Raw genomic sequence first — 23,089 nt, 5'->3', positions numbered from 1 at the left:
ATTAGACAGTGTCATGAATTAGCAATAGTTATAGGCATGCAATTAGCAGTTTTACATGCACATAGTTACTGTAACTGACTTTTTTGGCCACTTGAGGGCAGCAGCAACAAGCCTGAAACACACTGACATATTATCACTTTTTAAAGGTCCAGTGTGTTGGATTTAAGGGGATTTATTGGCTGGAATGGAATAACTTTCATAATTATGTTTTCATTAGTGCATAATCACTAATAGATAGGAATTACTGTGTTTTCGTCACATTAGAATGAGCCCTATATAACTACAGAGGGATCATTTTGAACAGAGTCCGCCATGTTTCTACAGTAGCCTTGGATGGACAAATAGCGGGTCTAGAAGGGGACTAGTGTTTTTAGCAGCCATTGTAGGTTTTTCTCCACCCTTGGAAGGGGAGGGTAAGTCGAGGTCTATGCAATTGCTTGCAATCTGCAACCTCACTGCTAGAAGCCACACTGGACCTTTAAGTTGATATGACAAACATGTTAGCAAACTAGCTTCCTATTTACACATCCAGCAACATGATGCAGCCCAAGCATTCATTCAGTCGTGTTTCTGTCGAACCTATTAAATGTAAGCCCATCATTAGCTCTCCTTTCGGAGAGGAAATCCATATAAATAGACTGTTTAGCTGCTAAATGCTAATGTTCCACTCACTAGCTGGTTGCTAACTTTGTCCGGTGCTGGACAGTTATTGTGCAGCAGGTTTTTAGAGCTTTTTACAGCTTTGCAAACAGTTGGGTGATAATCCTGAACTGAAAGAGTAAATTTAATATGACATGATTTAGCTACAGATAAGAATCACATCCTGTTTGAGCTAAAAGCTGACAATAATTTGGAAAAATGCAGCCACAGCAAGAGTCATAGTTGTTTTCCAATAGTGTTTTATTCGTACAGTGAGGGTGCTCATACATAATATTTATTTTTTTTCTATAAAATATATTACCTTTCAGTTCGTGAAAGCAAAACTAGATATAAATAATCAAGTTTCATCTGATAAGAAGCAACTCATTTTCAAGTGTCAACCAAGGCAATCGACTGTATCAGCGGTCAAAAATGCATTGCAGATTTAAGAAATCACATTCTAATAAAGACTCTTTTTTTTCCGTCTAGCAAAAAGCCACAATGCTCGAACACTCGGCCCACCGTCCACCAACACAAAAGACAATGATCATTTGGGTTTTCTAAAGTAGCAAATACCGTTAAAATACTGCAGCCACAAAAAGAGTTGAGTGTGTTTTCATGTGAGGAAAAGCAAAGACAGAACACAGTCGGGGTGCAGAGGGAGGAAAGTGACATGAGGGGAGGTGAGTGTTTCAACAGAAGCCAGTGACTGATGCTTTATGGTGTCTGTCATGTCGCGCTGTTAGACACTTTCTCTCTGGCTCTCCCCTCCTCGTATGCTTTTCTTTGTTTCCCCGTTGAATGAAATGTTCCACAGTTGTCATGGCAACGCGTTGGCTGGACAGCGGCGGGTGAATTTCTCGGGCGTCACAACAGCTCGCTGTGACCGGGGGCTGAGTTGAGGCTGTCTGCAGAGCAGAGCGGGACAGGAAGCCGATCAATGGCAGGGAAACAGCGAACATGTCACCAGTATGTGCTCAGCTGGGAGTTCACAACATTTGGAAACATACAGGAAAGTTTCCGCTGAATCATTGTTGTATTTTCTATTTCAGCAATTAAATTATAATGTTCCACAATAGTAACACATGCTGTGCTGTTTGATTACCACTTGACTCACACACACACACACACACACACACACACATAAATAAAAACAGAGAGACATGTACCAGACAAGTCCAGTGACTTATTTCTGTTTTGGGGTAGTCTAGGTTTTTTCACGGGGGGTTTGCGATTTGGGGGCTTCTCAACGTTATTAGGGCTTTCCCTGTCAGTGCCTGAGTTCAGTGAGGACAAAAAAACAACAATTAACAGTTAGATACAGACGATTTACACACAGGTCAACGTAAATACACAAATTCCCCAACGTGAATATATCGTGAAACATTCGGTTGGGTCAGTGATAACAGCGTGTGTGAGGCAGAGAAGACTGACTGTACCTGCGTCACATGACATGGCCTTTCTGCTTCTCTGTGGCTTCACTGGTGCCTGAGGTCTCAATCCTTCTTCACCTGAACGACAGTCATGAGAGAAAAATGAGAAAATAAACTTTTTACATGCAATTAGTAACGCTGATATACAGATATTCTTCAAATATATATGGTAATATATGGTATTTGTGATGCTCAGTGCAAATATATGGGATTTGTCATATAAACCTGATTCCAAAAAAGTTGGGACTAAATAAAAACAGAATAAATAAAAACTGACAACAGTTTTCTGAAGAGTCCATGTACTAACATCTTTTATCCAATCACGTGTTCACAAAGTGGTGAACCTCAGTCCATCCTCGCTGGGAGCGACTGAGCCTTTCCAGGATGTTCCTTTCATACCCAATCATGGTGCTATCACCTGTTACCAATCGACCTGTTTACCTGTGGAACGTTCCAAACAGGTGTTTTTGGAGCGTTCCACATCTTTCCCAGTCTTTTGTTGCTCCTGTAACAACTTGATTGAAACGTGTTGCTGCATCAAATTCAGAATAAGCAGATATTTACAAAAATCAATGAATCTGATGAGGTGAAACTTTGAGCTACTTGCAATACACAGGGAGGAAGTAATGAAAATGAAGATTTGGGTTTGAACACACAACAAAAAGTGAACGTTTACCGTGATATCAAAATCAGGCAGGCATCTGAAAAATGTTTCTCATGATGGGAATGTCAACACAACTGAGCTTTTTACCCGAGTTCTACATGTGTCACCTGCTTTGGATTGTTTGTGTTCTCGCTGTTACCTTGACTTGCAGCTCTGTCTGGTAATCCGTGCACAGGCTTGTGAACAGGAGGCGGCACAGGAGGAGGAGGTAAGTTCCTCTCATTGGCTGATTCTTTTGGAAAAGTCACATACGAGGACGTCTTTGGCTGTTTTTTTTTACCGGATCGGAACAGAAAACATGAACAAATCATTTGCAACTGGCGAATGTGCTGTGGATTTACAGAAACCACTGGTGGGTGTGTGAATGCTGTAGATTATATAAATTCTTTTAGACAAACCAGCCACCCATGGATAAATTGCACACCTTTTCTGGAATCGGAGGAGGCTGACCCTCCGAGTCTCTTCTTCTCTCTCTCTCTTTCTTTTCCATCTTTCCTGGATCCTTCTCTGCCTCTCCTTCCTCCTCTGTACCTGCGGGTTAAAAGAAGCGACAGTCACCGAGCTGTTGTGATTTCGGCAACGAATACACTCGAAACCTGAAGCTGAACGCTCCTTTCCTGACCTGCGGCACGTAAACATGGAGGACAGAGACATACCTGGTAGAGCAGGTAGAGCATCTGAGCTCTCGAGTCGATGTCTCTGCCTCAGCTTGGACAGGTTTGGTTTACTGCTTTGTGGCGGGGGATCGGGTTTGGATGCACTGGGAGCAGCTCGCCCTCCTCCTCCTCCTCCTCCTCCTCCTCCTCCTCCGCTGCTCCTCCAGCCCTCCGTAAACCCTCCACCAGCATCCAGGCACATTTGTCTGTCTCCCTGCGTGTCCTGCTGATGCCAGTCTGCAGCTGCTGCCTCTGTGCTTTTCAGAGGGTCTGTTTCCTGTTTCGGCGAAGGCGTCCGGTCCGACGGGTACGGCGGCAGCGGCCTTTGAGCCAAATGGAGCGCCTGCACTTGTCTCTCTGTCTTCCTGCTCTGCTGTCTGCTCTCAGTCCACTGATTGTCCAGCTGTATGTCCGTCGGCCTGTTCTCTGACCACGACCTGTCTATCTGTCTGCCGCCCATCCACTGTCTTTCCATCTTTCTGTCAATCTGCCGCTGGGTGTGTCTGTCAACAGTCCACTGTCTGTCCACGTGTCTGTCCGGGTGTCTGCTCTCAGTCCAGTACCTGTCTGTTTGTCTGTCTGTTGTCCTCGGCTCTCCAAAAGTTCTTTCTTGCAGCCTGTTATCAAACCGCTGTCTCTCTGCGTGTTTCTCGCCATGCTGATCACCCTGCCTCGCCTCTATCCACGGCTTGTCTGCCTGCAGGACCTCTGTCGTCCTCTGTTTGTCGTCCACCCAGTACTTGTCTGTCTCCACCGGCTGTTCAAACACAGCATCCATTTCGGGTTTCTGTCGAAACACAACAAGCAGAGGCCAAAGCAAAGATGGTACCAGAGGCAAACTTTCTGTAAAATGATTGCTTGTAGTGAGTCACGCTGACTTTACCTCTCTTGGAGAAAAAAAGGGGTGTTTACTTCCTCCCACGCTCGGGTGAGGGATGCCCGGCACTGGTGGCGGACTCAAAACAAGCATATTTTTCCCCTGGTGATCGTTCATTTTCCCATCAGCCCCTTCGCCGGGAGATCCGGCTCTGGCAGCGGCCCTCGGAGGCTGAAGGAGTGTGTATACATTCTCTGTGGCCGTCCTGCAAGTTAGAGTACACTGACGACGTCACCCTGCCGACGTTTCCACAGACTCAAAATTAAGACTGAAATGTAACAAACTTTTGAGAACAATGTATTTAGGAAGTATCACTTTTCTGGCAGAAAGCAGCCATCCTGCTATCCTGATCCGTATTTGACATGCAGCGTGTTCATTTCTAATCACTTGGCTGAGAATCGGAGCCACCGGCTGTCATCTACATCTGTGCACACACGCTGGTATCAGCCCGCCTGCACTTTGGCAGCTATCAGCCATTTCTTGTTTCAACAAAGAAATGAAGGAGATTTAGAGCGATATTTGTCAGCGTATTTATGGAGTTCAGTGCTGCTGAATGTCCATATAGGAACCGAGAAGAGATAACAGCGGAAAATGTGAGGCGGTGGAGCAGAATATGGGAGGAAGAGGAACAAGGCGTTTGTGATGTGGAGTATTGTTATTTAGTGCATCTCATGGGTATGATAATAAATGTTAAATGGAATTAGTGTATGTCCTGTTTGTGCGTATACCAACCCTGTAGGTGCTGTAGCAACGGTGTGACACCCGTCTCCGTAAACCTCCGCCTCATTCTCCGGCCCCTGGTTGGACAAAGTTTGGTTGCGGTTCTTACGGAAGCCGAAAATGGCCAGCATGTTTCTCCTCTTCTTCCTCCTCAGCGAGTGAGCTTTGTGCAGAGAGGACAGCTGACTGAAAGAGGTGAGAGAGGTTGAATGTCACACATACACTCCAGTGCAGTACAATCATCTTGTGTGCCCACGCCTGTCATCACGGCTTGGATGCCATTGAAGTCATCACAGACGTCCATGTCTGGCGCATCGGCGATTAGAGCGTTGCTAGGCTACGCCTCTCAGTACACAATGATTTAACTAAATTGCATTTAAAAGCATTGACTTAACCTGACCATCTGCAGCATGGAAGGGAGCAACATTATTCTGATAAGATGTAGTTGCTGTTCCTGAATTCAGCTCCGCCAAAATAAAAGCTTTCCGAACTGTAAATGTCTAAACATCTGTACATGAAAGGGTCACACCGATGTCTCTGCAGCTTCTTTGTGTTTTGCATGGTTGCTGTAGGGACCAACATTCATTTCCAAAGCAGACTGACTGCAAGTTTAACAAAATCCCCACCTGCTAATGACTTCCACCACCGCCACATCCAATCAAGTGCTAACCTGGTTCCAAAAAAGTTGGGACGCTGTGCAAAACATAAATAAAACATCCTAATCCTGTTTGACATAAACTCAACTGAAAACTGTTCAAAGAAAATATATTTAATGTTTGACCTCATCAGCTTCATTGATTCTTGTAAATATCTGCTTATTCTGAATTTGGCAGCAACACGTTTCAAACACGTTAGGGCAGGCCCAACAAAAGACTGGGAAAGATGTGGAACGCTCCAAAAACACCTGTTTGGAACATTCCACAGGTAAACAGGTTGATTGGTAGCAGGTGATAGTATCATGATTGGATATGAAAAGAGCATCCTGGAAAGGCTCAGTGGTTCATAAGCGAGGATGGAGAGAGGTTTTCTGGAACGCTTCAGTACTGTTGACAGTAAACACAGTTAACTGCATTCTGTCTTTATTTCTGTTTCATGCAGCATCCCAACTGTTTTTGAATCAGGGTTGTAACGTACTGACACACAGACTCCTCTGATCAACGACATGCAGTCACTAACTAACCAATCATGTCTCGTTACACAGCCCCAAACGCTGCAAACAGCCAGTTCCAGCTTCGCTGATCATCAAAGAGTGACAAAATTAATGTTTCACTTCAGCACAGATGATGGACAGCAGATTCAATAGCCTCTGAATGCACAAGCAGCCCGAAGGATGTGCTGCACAAGCCGAAGCTCGCCATGAGATTGCTTCAAAGACAGACGGCGCACTGGTCAGAAAAACACAACCACGCTTCTTGAATTATGAAAAGGAATAATCTTAACATAACCCTGTTAAAATAAAGCCTCGGGAAATATGTTTGAACACACAGAGGTGAAAGAATCATTGATTTTTACGAAATGCAACGTTTCTTTTCTCTCTCACTGTAAGTCAGCACATAGTGTGTTCGATTGTGTGAATGTGACCACGAGTGTCATGTGAGCTGAAATGCCATTGAACTGAGATTTAATTGGGAAATTACATATTTAATAACCTATTGTTTCTTATTAAAAGATCACACATAAGGGAATATGTAATTACGTCAAATGTAATCCAGCCTGATATACTGGATGGTATTCATTCAGTTAGTGAATGAGAGGCAGTAAAGACTCTTTTTATACAACTTTAAACCCGCTGTGTTGGTTGGTATGCCACTGAAGGCATCAACCAAGGTTATATCGCTGTCATCAGATGAGAAGAAATTAGGTCCAGAGCCCTCCACCGAGCACTTCTCCTCTCACTTAGGTTCTCCTTCCTGTTGCATCACACCCAGCAGTGAGATCTGGGTGTTTCCTTTGATGACAAACTTAACTTTGACCAACGGGTGAAGCTTCGTAAAATCTCTGTTATCCACGCTTTCATTTCATCCTGCATAGACTACTGTGACTCGCTGGGTTCCTGTCTCACTCAGTAGAACTTTAACGAGCTCAAAATGCTGCAGCCAGAGAACTCACAAAATCCACCACAGGAGTCCACAGAACACTTACTGTAGCACCTCCACACTGATTACCTGGACGTTTTAGAACTGATTATAAAGTTTTAATGAAAAAGCACATTTGGGGTTGGCCCCTGATTATATCACTGACTTACTAACCCCTTTGAGCATGAATGCAGCCTGAGATCCTCCGGCAGAGGCCTCTCAGTAAGTCGAGGTTAAGGCTAAAATTTGAGGGGACCAGGAGTCAGGACTCTGGAACGACCTGCAGGCAGACAAGCTGTGTTTTTAAACCTCTCTTCAAACGCACTTTTTCAGCACTGATCGCTTATTCTTCTGTTTTTATTCCTTTACTTGTTTGTACTTGTCATTATTGCTGTTTCAGCCCTACTTTTATCTTGTTTTTCTGTCTCTATAAAGCACTTTCCATCTTGTTTTTGGAAATTTCTGTATGAATGATATTATTATTATCATTATTTTTACTCATTTTTCACAGTTACTGGCTTTTTATGGTGCAATGTTTCTGTTCGTATTGTGTGGTTTGCTACAGAGACAGTTTCCCCTCTTTTGTAATACACTCACATTGAAATTATTACAGCGATGGATGAAAAATCCTCTTACTGGAGTTACAGTGTACATGCTCACATTCTGTTATTCCCCTAAGCTACCTTTGGTAAAGATTTGTATTCAGTGCACTGCTGACTTTTCCCAAAGCACACCATACATTTTAGAATGATTTCCTCTTATTGATTAAAGTGATTTCAACCCCCCAGGTATCCTTCAGTTCAGCAATTTCATCATTTTTGACAAAAGTAACAGCGACTGTTTAGAAAACTCTTCTGCTGCTGGTGCTCTGAGATTTACGCAGGTGTTCATTGCAAAAAAGCACTTTGTTCACAAGTTGCATTACTGGGAAATCAAACTCAGAAGACAAACAAAAGTAAACGTCTTCTTGTATTTACTGGAAAAGGTTGCTGTTCAGCAGCTGACTCTCTTGGACATCCTTGAAACTGGTACAGCTATAACGATCCCTAACGGTGTAAAAATCCTTGCTGTGATGAATCGTCTATCTGAAGCAGATCTGAAGACTCCACAAGTTGATCCCAAACCACAGTGAAATAAATGGAAAATAATGACTGCTTAGAAAGTAGGAACGCAATCAAAAACTTGCAGCATGCTTTGAGAAACGGCAGCAAATTAGAGTAAATGTTATTTACAGTTAGGGCATGTAAATGGAGGGGAAGCTTTGTGAGAAGAGATGCACATAAATACAGATTCATAAAGACAAGGACTGTGGAAGTGGAAACAGTAAAAGAAGCTCTCACCTGTCAGGCAGAACTCTTTTAGTATAGAAATCTGGGAGTCCGTCATCGAGAGGGCTTATTCCTCCATTTTCACTGCAGTGCTGCACACACACACACACACACACATTCATTTTATAGAGGTCAGTTCAGTTGCACTGGGTTTCATTTGTAAATGTTCTGTATGCAATAAAAAAAATGGATTACACTGGCTTCAGTGAGATCACGTAATCCAATTGCAGCCATCCACTTTGTATAGATTACCTCTGACAAAGACACCAGTCTCTGCCAGCAGGCACGGACTTCAGGAAATGGGAGAATTATGCATACATGGATAGAAAGGCAGGAACTACGGATGCAGATCGGATACAGGCAATAACCACGCATACCGTCTCCGCAGGGATGTGCCCGCCTTTGTGCCTCCGCGGAGGCCTCGGCCGAACCCGCGTCACATGATGGAGAGGCAGACCCTGTGTGGGCAGCTCCGACAGGCCCTCCCAGGAAGCCGAGCGGGACAGCGGCGAGGAGTACGATGGCACGGAGGGGGGCGGAGAGGAGCTGGAGTCGTCACACAGACCTGATGGCAGCGTAGAGCGATGAAAGGGTTTTAGGGGATGTGAAACTGAGAAGGCGAGATAAACTGACCTATTTGTTTATATATATATGTATATAAATCTTATATACTTCTCAGAATGACAGAGTGGAAACAGGGATAAAAGAGTCAACAGAAAACACACTAATGGAGCCCTGAAAGCGACAGGATGGGGTCAGAGCTAAGAGGATATACAGCAGAACTCACTCAGCCTGGTGGAGACAGGTCGTATTCGTCTTGTTCTCGAGCTGCGCTTCTTAATGGCTATTGTGTCCTGGGAGAAAAAAATGAAAAATAAAAGATACTGAGATGCTGAGGGATAGTATGAGAGTAAGACATACAGCCAGGACCAAGCAGCACAAATGACAGAAGCCCTCCGTTAGGCCAATCAGTGCTTTTGTCAGTGGAGCTTTGTCAAATCAATTCACTTTTAAATATAGCACATGAAGCAAAGTGCTATTCAAGTTTCAAGGCTTACAAACTGAACATGTAAAAGCAGACAATACAAAATAATAAACACACGCTGGGACAGAAAAAGGTGGATGAATAACGGTCCGATCAGTTGAATAACTTCCTCCAGATCATAGGGTGCATGGCAGGAAAAGCTTGATTACAGAAAATGTCGGCGGAAAGAAACTGGATCTCGGAAACGACGGAAACGACTGATCATGACAGCCGAGGTCAGTAGCCTTTTGCCACTAGGATTAGCTGTGGCAGATAGCTGGTTGTCAGTTGGTCAGTCAATCTTATCTTAGTCCAATATCTAAACTACAAGATCAGTTGCAGTTAAATTTTGTACACTTATTCAAGGTCCCCAGAGGACAAATCATACTGGCTTTGGTGACTCTTCCTGTTGTGCCACCATTAGCTTCACATTTGTGGTTTTTAGTTTAATATCTTATCAAGTACTGCATAGATTGCCATGAAATTTGCCCCACACATTCAGACACCCAAACGGGTTTTAATAGCTTTAGTGATCCTCTGATTTCTCATCTAGCGCCAGCATGAGGTCAACGTTTCAACTGGCACAACCTGCAAAACTACTGACATTCCCATCATCCTCAGCTCTACTTTGTGATTAGTGCTAATTATCAAATGTTAGCATGTTTACAAGGTAAACTAAGATGATGCAAAAGGTAAACATTATACCTGCAACACATCAGCATGTTAGCATTATCACTGTGAGCATGTTAGAAGTATGATGCAAGCAATTAGTTAAAAGAGCCTTAAAAGAGGAGAAAGATGGATTAACATGACCAACACAGACTTGCACTTGTTTCTTGTAGCTGGAGAAAGTTACTATCTTTTGTCATAAAGCATGTCCTCGAGCCAGCACCGGTGGGTCTTCGAATTGCTTTTGTTTTACAGTGAGAAACAATTGAGTGTCATCAACATAACGCCGGATGGAAATATACATCCGAATAATTTAAAGAGAACAGATGTAAAGAGAGAAAATGATGTGGCCTAAAATGGATCCTTGAGGCACTCCACAGAAGATACTAGCTAACGTCAGCAGTCAGTGAAAAGTAAAATTTGACTGCCATCAACATCGAGAGCTAGGAGCATTTTAAACTACCAAAATGGCTAATTCAGAGCTGTTAATTATATTTTGTTCAATATACAGGGGACATCCAAGGACTTTCCCCAAAAACGATCTTAGATTAGATGAAAATGATTTAAAACTGTCGAGTTTGGGGAAGGTTTTGTGAAGAATGGTTGCACTGCTGATTGTTTGAACCTGTGGTGAAAAAGCTATCACAGCAGCTTCTACAATCTGTCTGAGGTAGTTCTGGAGGACATAATATCCAAACAGCAAGTAGTTGGTTTTTGAGAGCCTGTTCCTGATATTAAATTGGTATAAAATGATCTATATTAGCAGCCTTAGCCAGGGCGGTAGATGTGCTGTACTGTGAACAAGTGCCCTTATATTTTCAGCTTTACAGACAAAATTTCTGGCAGGTTTTAAAGGAGACATCAAGGCTTGAGGCGTATGACTGAAATGTTAATGACTGAGCTGATTGAGTTGAAAAGGGCCCAGGGCTTATGTCAGATTCTTCAGATAATGTCACAGAAACGGTTTACTCCTGCAGTTTTACCTGCTGTCTTGTAAATATCGAACTGCTCTTTTAGTGCGTCATCAGATTTGCTATTTATTCTTGTTCAGGTTCACTCAGTTTTCCCACATTGCAGTCATATTGATGCAATTCAGATTTAGTTTAAGGTTCAGTTTCCTCATTTCCAGAAGGGCTATTTGGTGTCGAAGCAACATGTAGAAACACAAACTTTACCTGGTTAAACTGAGGGTAACTGAGGATACGATGGTAGTTATTTGTTTTCAAAAAATGAGCAGGAAGCAAAGGAAACTGGAGCTACTATGTACAAAATAGGGAAGGGGAGGGACTGGGAATTCAAAAAAGGTTGTCAAAAAGGTATCAACTCATTTTACTGTAGGTATAATGATAGAAGACACCCTCACACACAGCACTGTATGAGGGCACAGAGTACTGAAACTACTTTACATTGATCATCACTTTTAGGCTATTGGGTATCATGTATCAAGATTACTTGATTTGTTGAAGTTTAAAGCCAGTCAAGCTTCTGGTGTAAGAATTATTAACCTTCTAATATTTGACTTTAATTTCTGTGTTTCAATCATGCCAATCAGCGAGAAGCTTCTAAAGGACAAAACACAGACGAATTGATGACAAATATCAATTCAAGTATTGCTGAAACGTCTCCAGTGGAGGAGTTAGGGCTCTTGAAATTCTGACCTTCTTGTCAAGAAAGTCAGTGTAATGTTTCAAATGCCATACCGCAGAGGTAAATGCATCGCTTCCTCCAGGTTTTGCCAAGAATGAAGCAGTGTTTTTTGTTGAGTAGTCGTAGTACTCAACCATATTGAATAATATGGTAAGGCAGGAGAGTGACCCCAATATAGTCAACCTATTCATTGATGCATATAAGATTAAAAACAACAAACATATAATATCATATTTCCACAATGGTAAACTCCAAAAACTGTCCATGTCAGACAGGAACAGAAGACAGAATGAGGCCTGGAGATAACTGAAGAAGATGAGAATAATATATGTGGAAGTCACACTAATAGCACCTCGGGGAGGGTTCAAAGAACATTATATGATAAGTAAATGCTGGAGGTAGAAGCAGAGTGGTAAAAAAGTGGCTGACCATTTTCATATTTTTTGGGCTTGTACATTATTTTTTCATATTAGCAATAGATAAGATATAAGATATAATATTATAATCCTTTTAAATCTCTTTAAAATAGTTTTGGCTGCTAGCAAGAAAACCGTCACACACGCGTGTCTGCAGGGAAAACTGGACTGTCGATGACATACAGTCAGATATCTTAAGATTATGACGTGAATTTGAATTGCCTGTAAGATAATAATCAATAAAACAATAAGAAAACTAATGTTAAGACACAAGACACATGAGACGCAGGAGGACAAATGGAAAGATGAGCCTGACATAATTCTTGCGTCTGTATATTCACACTCACTATGCTGGTGCTGAGCTCCTCATCCGTGATGTCCAGAGAGTCTCTGTGTCGGTTAAACCTCCAGCCTGTCCCATCTTCACATGTCCCCTCCCAGCGTTTAAGGTGAGACACCTGCCGAGTCTGAGACAGACAGCGCTCTTCAGATGCCTGCTCAGACACTGAATATCTTTTACAATAAGTGCTTTGTATTTACCAGGGTCTTATGGGTGGTGTAGAGCTCCTGCAGTATTTGGTCCACGATGGAGTTGGTGAGATAGGAGACCACTGACAGCTTCACTTCTCTGGGTCAGAGGATTGGGAGAGACAAACAGGAAGAGGTTTGGTGAAAGTGAGAGGAAATCAATAACTTGCGTATCAGATTCAGACTTATTGCTGCAACCATTCACAGCCGCCCCCCCCTGTTTTGCTTTTCTGCATCTCCCTCTTACTCTAAGGCCCGGTGAATGTCCTGCGCCGCTCTTTCCATCAGAGCTGTCCGAATGGCGGAGCGAGGGATGGACACGCGCTCGGAGACGGACGAGAGCGGTGGGCTCAGCCTCTCTGCCGCAGAGGAAGATAAAGGGCAGAGCTCGCGACAGAGGGACACCATGGAGTCGACGATCACCTGCAATGGACACCAGCGATCAGTAACTGAGCCGTCCGTGACGGATCACGGCGTGGAAAGAGGCTCTCAGACCTACCTGAAGTTCCTTGTCAGCAGCTTTGGCGAGTTCACCAGCCAGAGAGTCCAGTCTCTGCCGCACCGGCCCGTCCACAGACAGCACATGGGCCAGCTCACACAGTGAAGGGTACAGCTTAGAGGGAAAAAATGCATTCAGATGTCTGTGTGACAGCACTGAAAATACTACGCTTGTGTATTTCAACTCACAGCGCGGGAGTTCCTGGCCTCTTTTAGCACTTGTTTAGCAGCTTGAATCTCCTCCATCTCTCCAGCTCCTCGTAACACACACACCTGCTGCTGGACACGCACACAGAGGCGCTCCATCACCTTGGAAACAGACAGGCGGGGGAGTGTTATGAGCGCCGAACACGCATAAAACAAGCGTAAGCACACGTCGAGGCGAGCGGGGCACAGATGAGCACTACCTGCTCGGCGGTGCTCGTGACCAGGCCTTGGTGCAGACGCAGGGCCTGCCTCTGCGAAAAGCGCTGGGTCTGGTTGTTCCTCACCAGAGCCCGCTGGATCTGTGCAGCAGAGAGGAGGAAGAGAGTTGTAAATGTCAACAGAACTGACGAGGTGATGATGCAACAGGTAGATTGTTGCAGAGGAAACAAAGTGCAATGAAGCAAAAAGGAAGCAGAGAAGAGGCTGCTGTATCGTTTCATAGTTTACATTTCTGGATCCTGATGATCGTATATTAAAGTAAGACTAAGAGCAGCCTGTGGAATCAGCAAACTACATTTCTCTTTGATATTTTCATTGTTTTTGGTCATTTACTTTTATCCTGAAATGGAACTCAGGCTACAGAAAAGATACAAAACACTCAAACAGTTATTAATTTGGACCAAACTGGCCACGTGTTACATGTCCCTGAGTTATTTACATCCGCCAACCTCGTCTTGCCATGTAAGGCTGCCACCATCCATCCATCCAGTTATAATGATCGCAACACTTTGATGAAGAAAAGTGTAGGTGACTGGAGTTTTTTTTTTTTCATCCATTTGCAGCAGCATCAAAGTACAGAAGCTTCAACTGAAGCATCACATATTAATCTCTTCTGGCAGATATGCTACTTTCCTGATGTTTTCAGTTTCCTCGTCTTTTTTCTTTTCATAGATGCGAATGTTCCATTCCAATTTCCAAGATTTACACTTTGTGATGTATGTGTTTTATACACATATATAATCTATACCATGGCATAGAGACAGTTAAATACACCACATTGTTCTAAAATGGCTCTTATTAATATTTCTATATAAACAAAGTATTAAACGTCAGTGTAAAAACAGACAAAGTTAGCGACTAGCTGGTGAACATAGTGGAGCATTTAGCAGTTAGAGAGCCAGATATTTCCCTCAGCAGTTGGAGGAGACCCAAAACAGAGCCAAAACAGACCAAATATTGAACTTAGACTGTCCAAGTGTTAAAAAACAATTGTAAAAATAATGATTACAGAGGCTTTAAGTACTCCTTTAGGAACATTTAAAATGACAATCATCACGCAGAATTGGGGTATAGATACTCAACTCATACAGCCTCAGATTTGCTCTGCTTTATCTTTTTCTGTGTCTGAAACCTAAAACTTCAGGTCATTTGTGATCCAGAGCACTTTATGAATTAATGATTCAAATGTAAATGGTTGTAAAACTTGCTTTTGAAGATGCAAGACAACATGACAACGGTGCTCTGCTGCAAACCAGAAAGATTTCATCAAATCACTAGATTTTGATTCATCTGCTGAAGTCTTTATCTCTCACAATGACTTTGTCAAAGCCAACCTTGGTCAGTGCCTGCTCCGTCCTCTCGGGGGCGCTGCGGTACGCCTGGCTGATGTCACTTAGGGGCAGAGGCATGTACTGCAAGGTGAAATTACTGAGAGAGGAAAGAGCAGAAGAGGAAAGAAGACCAGAGGAAGGGTCGAGTTACTGAAGGAGACAGTGACGGACTAAAGAGAGAAAATAAAGTGGGTTACAGATTCAGAGGTTAGTTAAGGTTAATACCCCCAATGGACAAAACTCATCCCAAAATATCCCTCCTATGCCATGCAACGAGTGAGTAATACTTTGATCTTTGCAACCATGTCATCCATCGCCTAAAGGTAAGTCTGGACCATTTAAGATAGCAAAGTGGAAAGCAACAATTTGCTCGGCTCACATTGCAAATTCCAGTGTGTTTAAATGCTCTAAAATAGAAGGTAAATCTATCACGGTCTCTTACAATCAATACCGCTCTTGTTGCAGGTCTATAAGATCTCCTCTTATTTATTGACTAACTCGAGCGAGCATATACAGACGACGTGTTGATGATGTTTTAATGCTCTTACTGTTCGAGTGCCCGGGCCACGTCCAGAAATCCTGCTGCGGAGGTGTTGTTGCGATCCCATGTCACACTCCTGCAGGGAAAAAATGTCAGTTGCACCGAATACAAACCTCCATATGGAGCACAAGCTATGCTGCAAAAAACAAAGAAACATCCTCCCTCTACACTTTCCTCCCTTCACCTGAGCGTGGTGTTGATCTGCAGGGCTTTGCTCAGCATCTTGGCGCCGATGTCGTCCATGTTGTTCCCGCTCAGGTCCACTTTTCTCAGGCAGGTGTTGCTGCCCAGGGCGTTGACCAGCACGGTGCCCCGAGACCGCAAGCGCGACTCGGTCAAAGACAGAGACTGCAGGGCCTGGAGAGGGGAGGGGTGATATTTAGGACTAAATAAAGTTGAGGAAAAAAACAGGAAACTGAGCAGTGGAAAGAGAAGAGGGGACTGGGGAGCCGTGAGGATGAAGTGCAGTGAAATTTACTGCAGAGTGATGTGACTGCTCGCCAGTAAGGCTTTACATGCTGTATGTGTGAATTATTTACAATATGTGTGTGAAGTGATGTAGACACTGTGCCTGCCAGGCTAACAGAGGAACAGTAATAATTAATGATAGTGACACATCTATAGTAAAACATATGGCAATGTGTCCAAGAATCCAGAATACCAACTGCAAGCGTAAGAACTGCGCTGCGATGCTGCTTTCATTAAATCAAGTCATGCATGTTTATTATCTTGATTATTCTTCCAGAATACGATGCAGTGAAACTAGATTTGTGATTGTTTTCTGTGTCTTTGCAGCGGATCCATTTCCTATTTGGATGATTTGTGATGAGGCAAACCCAGCGCCAGCAAGCTGTTAAATCTGCATCTTACAGCATCTCTTTATGAGCGTGGACATTTCCTGTGCTCTCACTCACACATTCCTCCTCCTGTATGAGTTGAACCAGCTTCTGCAGGACTTCGTCCAGAACCCTGCAGACACAAACCGCAGGGACAAACACAGAGACGAGGCTGGATGAGCTGGCGCGAGTCATTTCCTGCTGCTGGCGAGCTGTCGGCCCGAGGAGCGGCGGCTTATGAAAACGGAAGTAAAATCACAGGCACGGACATTCAAGCTGGCATATGTAGTGCACGCGCCCTCGTGTTCGCACACACACACACACAAAACTGCAGTAAAGCGAGACACAGAGCACCGGCAGCACCTGTTTTTGATGTTGAAGTTCTTGCCCAGATGAAGGTGTTTGAGGGAGGGGTGTCTGGAGAGGGCCGGCAGGACTGTGAGCAAGTCTGCATCAAGACCTGTCAACACACACAAACACACACACACACACACACACGAAGAGCTCAACACGGCTTGATTCATTACCAGCTCACTCAAACATCTCCTGCCTGAGGACAGACAGTCAAGGTCACAGCGGGATGTGTTGAGGAGTTCCACTGTACCGTTGTCCGAGATATCCAGAGTGGCGATAGAGGAGACTCTGGGGAAGAGTTCCTGGATTACAGCAGCTCCCGCAGACCTCAGCTGGAGACACAGAGGGAGAGAGGGAGAGAGAGAGAGACGTGGAAAACCAACATATGCACAGGCATGAATTTCAGTCATTTTAGTCTTGGGGGAATTGTTCTATTTTTCCACAGTGAGGCAGATTTATGGAAGCCTTCCTTATGTCTCTGCAGGCAGCGTGAAGGTCTGTTGAACAGTGAGCGTCGCTTTGCGTGTGATCTGCAGCTGCTCTGCTTAGCGGCAGCGAAAACATCCTCTGCTAACTGTTAGCTCGGCATTGTTTCGGTTAAAAAAGCAAATATATGAATATTCTAACAACCTGGGAGAGCTGTTTGCATCGACAAAGCCGTGGCTGCACACAAACAGGAACTGACTGGATGTCTGATATAAAGCAATCAACCTGCTTGTTCTGCAAGTTCTTTTTGGCCCTGACTTCAGCTGCAAAATTAGGGCCAAAACGTGTACTTGTGACTTGTATGTGTGACTTTGGTGTCACTCAGAGTGTGGGAACTTTGAGTTTCAGACATGGTCTTTGGCTTTGAGTCTGGACTCAGATCATAACAGTCTCTCCAACTGCAGTCTTTTCTCACAGGTTTATGATGGCTGACATGCCACAGCTTTGAAATTAATTGTTTTTTCACAAGCTCACAATCTTACCGATCCATATTAGAGTCCACAGGATAAGCACGTGATACCATTAAAGTGCATGAGGAGAAAATACTGAACTATCCCTTTAACTTGAGCTTGGGATGCAACGCAGATGTAGGTGAACTCTTACCTCGCAGCCACTGATGTCCAGATGAAGGTCATTGATATGAGGATTGGAGGTTAACCCCGTGAGGAGAGCCCTGCGGAGACAAGTGAGAAAAGACAAGGAGAGGAAGTTGGGGACGTGCTTCAAATCTGCCGTCGCTGCAGAGGAGTTCGGACAAAAGGGAGCACATCTGACAGGAGAATAAAAGGCGGCGTGGCGAGTACCTCAGAACATCAGGGGGCAGCTTCATAGAGGCCAGGCTGACATAAGTGAGGCTGAAGGCCGAGCTGAAGAACTGACGGAACAGCGGCAGCGTGTCCTTCACTTTTCTATTGGATGAAAAACAAGAGCTGAAAGAGAGGGGACGTAGAAGTGAGGAGATAGAGAGTGGGATGGGATGAGGCCGGCCACATTGTCGACATGCCGGGTAAACATGAGTGCAGCGCTGAGCTCGGAGCACCGGCACAGAATGAGAAACAGAGTGAATAATGCTTTGGTATAAGAGGAGGGAGCGAGAGGGGTCAAATGATAGATAGCTCCGCTTAAATATTCATGAGTCTTATCTATGCAGACAGCACAGAGAGTTCTGGTTTTAAACGGCAGGAGACACACCCACAGAGAGGAAACACAATGTTCCATTCCCACAAAGCTCATTTCTGATTTCCCATTAAGCAAGAGATGGAGATAATGACAAAAACGAAAGAGGGAGAGGGCGAGGGAGGGAGAATGGATGATGAAAGGGGGAGGCCTTCGAGGCGAAATAAGGGTGATGTATTTCCAGATTTGGCTTAGCGGCTGCCTTTATTGTTTAGGTAATCTTAAAGATATGACTAACCTGTGGGAGAAGGAATTTTTGGAAAGATTCAGAAAGGAAAGATCAGCGCAACACCCCCTCAGAAGAGCCCCAAATAGCTGCATGAGACACAGGGTGGAGACGGTTAATCTGGGCCGAGAAATGCATCTCTTTTGCACATAAACATTCGATCGACCTCTGCCATTAAATACTCACCGAGTCCACGGAGCAGTCCGTGCCCGACAGATCCAAATGGACCAGGCAGTTGGGCTGAGACAAAAACAGGTACAAGTTCTGGAAAGAGGAGGTCAGAATGAGAGAGAGATGTCACATTAAGCCCAGAAAAGTGGCGTATAAATGGAGCAGTGTGTGTTTTTGTTCCCAGGCGGGCTGCGCTCTCTGACCGAGGCGTCCTCCCCCGAGAGGACCCCGGGGTTCTTGCTCAGGTCCAGGTGCAGGAGAGAGTTGGAGTACTCATCGCTGGAGCACAGAGCCTGAGAGAGAGACACCACTCCTGAGAGAGAGATGGATAAAAGGAAAAAGAGAGAGTCGGTAGTGGGAGGGGGGTGGGGGGTTGTACAATATTAAAAGACAGAGAACACTCTCAAAACATTTTGTGTCCCTACATTATTCATACACATCTGCAGTGGCAGATATCGTTGGATGTAATGGGAAGCAGCGCATCGTATCTGCTCCAATGTAATATTTAAATTCTCCACTGGGTACAAGGTAAGATGAGACAGAAACAGGAGGCCTGCTGCCTGCAGGGCTGCACAAGACATCATACGCTAAGTCAATATGGAGCTGTGGCAGGGCCAAAACATGAAGCAAAGCTCTTCAGGAGGGAGAATTTTCTAAGGCGTTGGAGGGTTTATATTTATTAACCTATAAACTAACCCAAAGCTGCTCAATCAGATAAATCTGTAGAAGAAAACCGACGTGGGTGTTATGTGACTAATTTCCACTTTCTGCTACTGTCGTGAATTGTACAAGATCCTGCAAACGGTGCTCACACTTTATTAACACTACTGGATTAAACAGGGATAGAGAAGGAGGGACGGGCCCAAACCTTTTGAGGTGAGTGAGGTCTTGGAGAGGTTGAGGAGACGGAGGCCCTTGCTGAGGCGACACACCTGCTGGATTAAGTTGGACACACCTGCAGCATGCAAACAACAGGTATAAAAATGGAGTTGCTGAATTGGTTTAATTTGAAAATCCAACATTAAACCCCTCAGATTCATTCTTGGTCACGTTGGGCTGAAAGAGTTTTTCATATAGCCACCAACAAGTATTGAAGTGGGGCATGATCAAAGGCAAAAATATTCCATTCATTTATTATCATTCAAATGGAAAAGCTTCTTTCAATTAACTGTGAAACGCAGAAAAATGTTGTGGATGTTTGGGGTCTTTTTTTTCATCCCCAACCCAACCCCTTTTTTAGTTTTAATTATTTTTTTCTGGACTATTGTTCCTTTACTATGTCTGTGAACATTTCTATTAAAAAAACGTAAAACCAAGAAGGTAACAGAAACCCCCCTCATTATGTTTCATTCACAGGACCTGAAGCTCAGGGTGGAAGCAGCGACACAGACACATGAAGCCGACATTTCACTGTACCTTGGTTGTCCAGAGAGTTGTGGGCCAAGTTGAGCGAGTGGATGACCGAGGAAGGGTTCTCTGAGAGAGCAGCTGACATCTTCTGTGGAAAGTCTCTGTGGCGTGGGTCCAGAGTTTCAGACAGAAAAAAAAACACAAGTTGTACATGTAGACAAGCTTTAAGAGGCGCTGTAGCCATTTAGCATTGGACAGGTGGAAGAAACACTCAGATCGTTCGCGTTAGAAAAAGTGGCAATACTACAGTCTAGAAATACTCTGTCACAAGTAAAAGTCAGGTATTTGAATTTTTTTCTTGACTAAAAGTACAAAAGCATAAGCATCAAAATATACTTAAAGTACCAAAATATAAAAGTACTCAATACACAGAATGCCAAGTATCAGAATAAAGTATATTATATCACTGGGTTATAATTTGTGATGCATTAATGTGTTGAGGCTGGTGAAGGTGGTTTAACTACTTTATGTAGTTTATCTGCAGGGTAGCTTGTAAATGTCCCCCTGGGATCAATAAAGGTTTATTAATCTAAAATATTACATCATAATTTATTTGTTGATGATCTTTTGTATGATCAAGGTAAATCTAAAGTTGTCAAATAAAGGCAGTGGAGTAAAAAGTGCAATGTTTGCCTGTGAATTGTACTGGAGTAGAAGTATAAAGTAGCAGAGAATGGAAATACTCATGAATGGTACTTCAAAATTGTATTTAAGTAGAGTACTCGAGTAAATGTGCTTAGTTACTTTCCACCATTGCTTTAAATTAGAGTGAAAAAAGAACAGTCAACATGTGTGCAGCAGAGGCTGAGATGTCCTGACTTTCAGCTGCTAGTCTGGGCCAAACCCTGCAAACCCTGGATCCCATCACCAGGTTGATGTTTCCGACTTTAGAAAGCTCCCTTCAGAGCCGCAGAAAACATCACACTGTTCTCAGCGGCTGAGTGGTACTCCTTGTGACAAGCAAACAGATCTTCATGGGAAAAATCTGTTCCCTTTTGAGCAAACAGCGTTAAAAGAAGACTGAAAGGATGAAAAGTCAACGGGAGGTGATGGAGGGATAAAAAACTCACGATTTTAACCCTGCGTTCTCCAGGGTGATCTCCTCCAGGCTGGAGGATTTGCTGACTGTATGCAGGACCTGCTCGGTGACCTCTGACCCCTTTAGAGAAAAGGAAAGATTTAGATAGATCATTTATACTGACAATTTATTCTGTTATGTGTTATGTTCACAAATAAGAATAAGAAACATGAATCAAAATAACACAAACACCACAGACTGTATGAAACATGGACATAGTCTCTGTGACATCATGACTGAAGAGCCATCGTGAAGCTCACAGTAGCTCCAGTTGCCGCGATCATGGCAGTGGCCGATTGCACCAAACTCCCGGCTAATCCAAAAATGGGCAAAGAGGTGGAGCATGGGTGAAGCTGAGGTAAATGATCAGATCAATCTAATATCAAATATATGTCAGATCAGGAAAAGATAAACCAGAGGTGGTAAAGTTTATAGAGGGGGCTATTAGGACTAAATTTACTATAGATGTAGACATAGATTGTCACAAAGGAGAATATTCCTCAGTGGGACAATGCCCAGGGCATGATCTGGTCTTTAAGATAGGAAAGGTATGGGTGGTTAGATAAACCGTCATATTATAAATATTGTGTTTTCTGACCCTGAAGCTCTCTCGGATGGCCTGCATCTGATCTGATACTGCTTGTTAATAAAGTTATCTTCAACTTAAGCTTGTATCAGCGGAGTTCTTCCTACATCATCATCACACCACTGCTTGGCAGGACCTGGCTGATAAACTTCCAAGCTAAGGCGGGTCGAATAAAACCTGGTTAGCCGGCTAGCTGTCACTCAAAGTGGCCAATATTTATGCATAACTTTAAGCCTTAATATAATTTAAACAAGCCAGTTGTACAAGAATTAACCATCATACAGTTTTCATGAATGGAGAAATTAGCTGTAGAGAGCAAAACCATTGTTTTTACCAGGCTGTAAACATGTTTAATTCTGCTGTCAAGTTGGGCATTTTGCTATGGGGGTCTATGGGGATTGACTCACTTTTGGAGCCTCACTGAAGGAACTGCAGTTTGATGTCAGCAGAGACAGAAGCATGAGTCCATCTGAGTGTTATTGCTACACTTGCATGAAGCTCTTACTTTAGCGTGCTATGGTGTGTGTGCGTTGCATGTGATGGCCGTGTCAATGAACACTGCGAGATCAATGAGCTTAGAAGGATTATGTGTGATTTTCCAGATGGCGCTTTTGCATGTTCGCAATGAATTTATCAAAGCTGAGTTCACTGTCATCTCAATTGGCTCAATGCTGATGGAGATGTAGCAGTAGCGGGTAAAGAAAGACTTAAACTAAAGATTTAATTAAAACTTTTGCAGCAAAGCAAAGCAAACCACAGAGGTTTAGACTTACTATGCGCAGGTCTTTGCAGTACAGTTTAGTGAACCAGGTGTTGTACGCCATCGATGCGACAATCACCGCCAAATCCCTGGAAAAGATAAAACTGAGGTAAATGGGGTAACATTCATTGGAGGCAACAGTGCTTGACCGCTCTTCGTCCCTCACCTGCTCTCCAGGTGGCTGAAGTCCAGCAGGTTAAACTCTCGGTTGTCCTGGGAGTGATAGATGGTGTCCACGTCCTAGGAGCAACATTACCCATGAGCCTGTTTGCCGCAGCACACGACCCCCCCCCTGCTCATTTTGTGCCCAGTGCTGTACGTAACACTCAAAAGCACTCACAGCGACACAGGCACAGTCCCACAGCTCTTACCCACTGCACTTCCTCCTTGCAGCTGATGCCATTATAGTCGCACAGAGCGGAGTACGTCTCGGAGAAGCCTCCTGAGAGAGGCAGGCGGGAGCGAAAAAACAAGAGGGGGGGGGGGATAAAATGAATGAGATGATGCGAACAGCTGCTTCCTTCGGCGATAACG

At 43.9% G+C, this 23,089-nt stretch overlaps 1 protein-coding gene across 1 annotated transcript; it reads right to left on the bottom strand.

Moving 5' to 3' along the window:
* Window positions 1-905: 905 nt before the first annotated feature.
* Window positions 906-22,795, bottom strand: LOC121605285 (capping protein, Arp2/3 and myosin-I linker protein 3-like). The gene is made up of 33 exons (XM_041935152.1): window positions 22,722-22,795; window positions 22,569-22,644; window positions 21,202-21,290; window positions 20,138-20,232; window positions 19,590-19,676; window positions 18,925-19,034; window positions 18,737-18,814; window positions 18,563-18,639; window positions 17,952-18,056; window positions 17,752-17,821; window positions 16,913-16,994; window positions 16,672-16,768; window positions 16,387-16,441; window positions 15,657-15,829; window positions 15,480-15,548; window positions 14,935-15,028; window positions 13,582-13,680; window positions 13,364-13,483; window positions 13,176-13,289; window positions 12,924-13,099; window positions 12,689-12,776; window positions 12,496-12,615; window positions 9,180-9,246; window positions 8,770-8,957; window positions 8,405-8,484; window positions 5,002-5,175; window positions 4,276-4,474; window positions 3,393-4,179; window positions 3,161-3,267; window positions 2,876-3,002; window positions 2,079-2,150; window positions 1,809-1,916; window positions 906-1,547 (listed from the first exon to the last, which is right to left on the bottom strand). Exons 2-33 carry the CDS (start codon window positions 22,617-22,619, stop codon window positions 1,507-1,509), a joined length of 3,999 nt encoding a protein of 1,332 aa, XP_041791086.1. The 5' UTR covers window positions 22,620-22,644; window positions 22,722-22,795; the 3' UTR covers window positions 906-1,506.
* Between the last annotated feature and the right edge of the window lie 294 nt (window positions 22,796-23,089).

This window comes from Chelmon rostratus, chromosome 4 (genome assembly GCF_017976325.1).
Source record: "Chelmon rostratus isolate fCheRos1 chromosome 4, fCheRos1.pri, whole genome shotgun sequence".
NCBI classification, from domain to species: domain Eukaryota; kingdom Metazoa; phylum Chordata; class Actinopteri; order Chaetodontiformes; family Chaetodontidae; genus Chelmon; species Chelmon rostratus.
The sequence above is the reverse complement of the archived record's forward strand: the minus strand, read 5'-3'. Positions and strand labels throughout refer to the sequence as shown.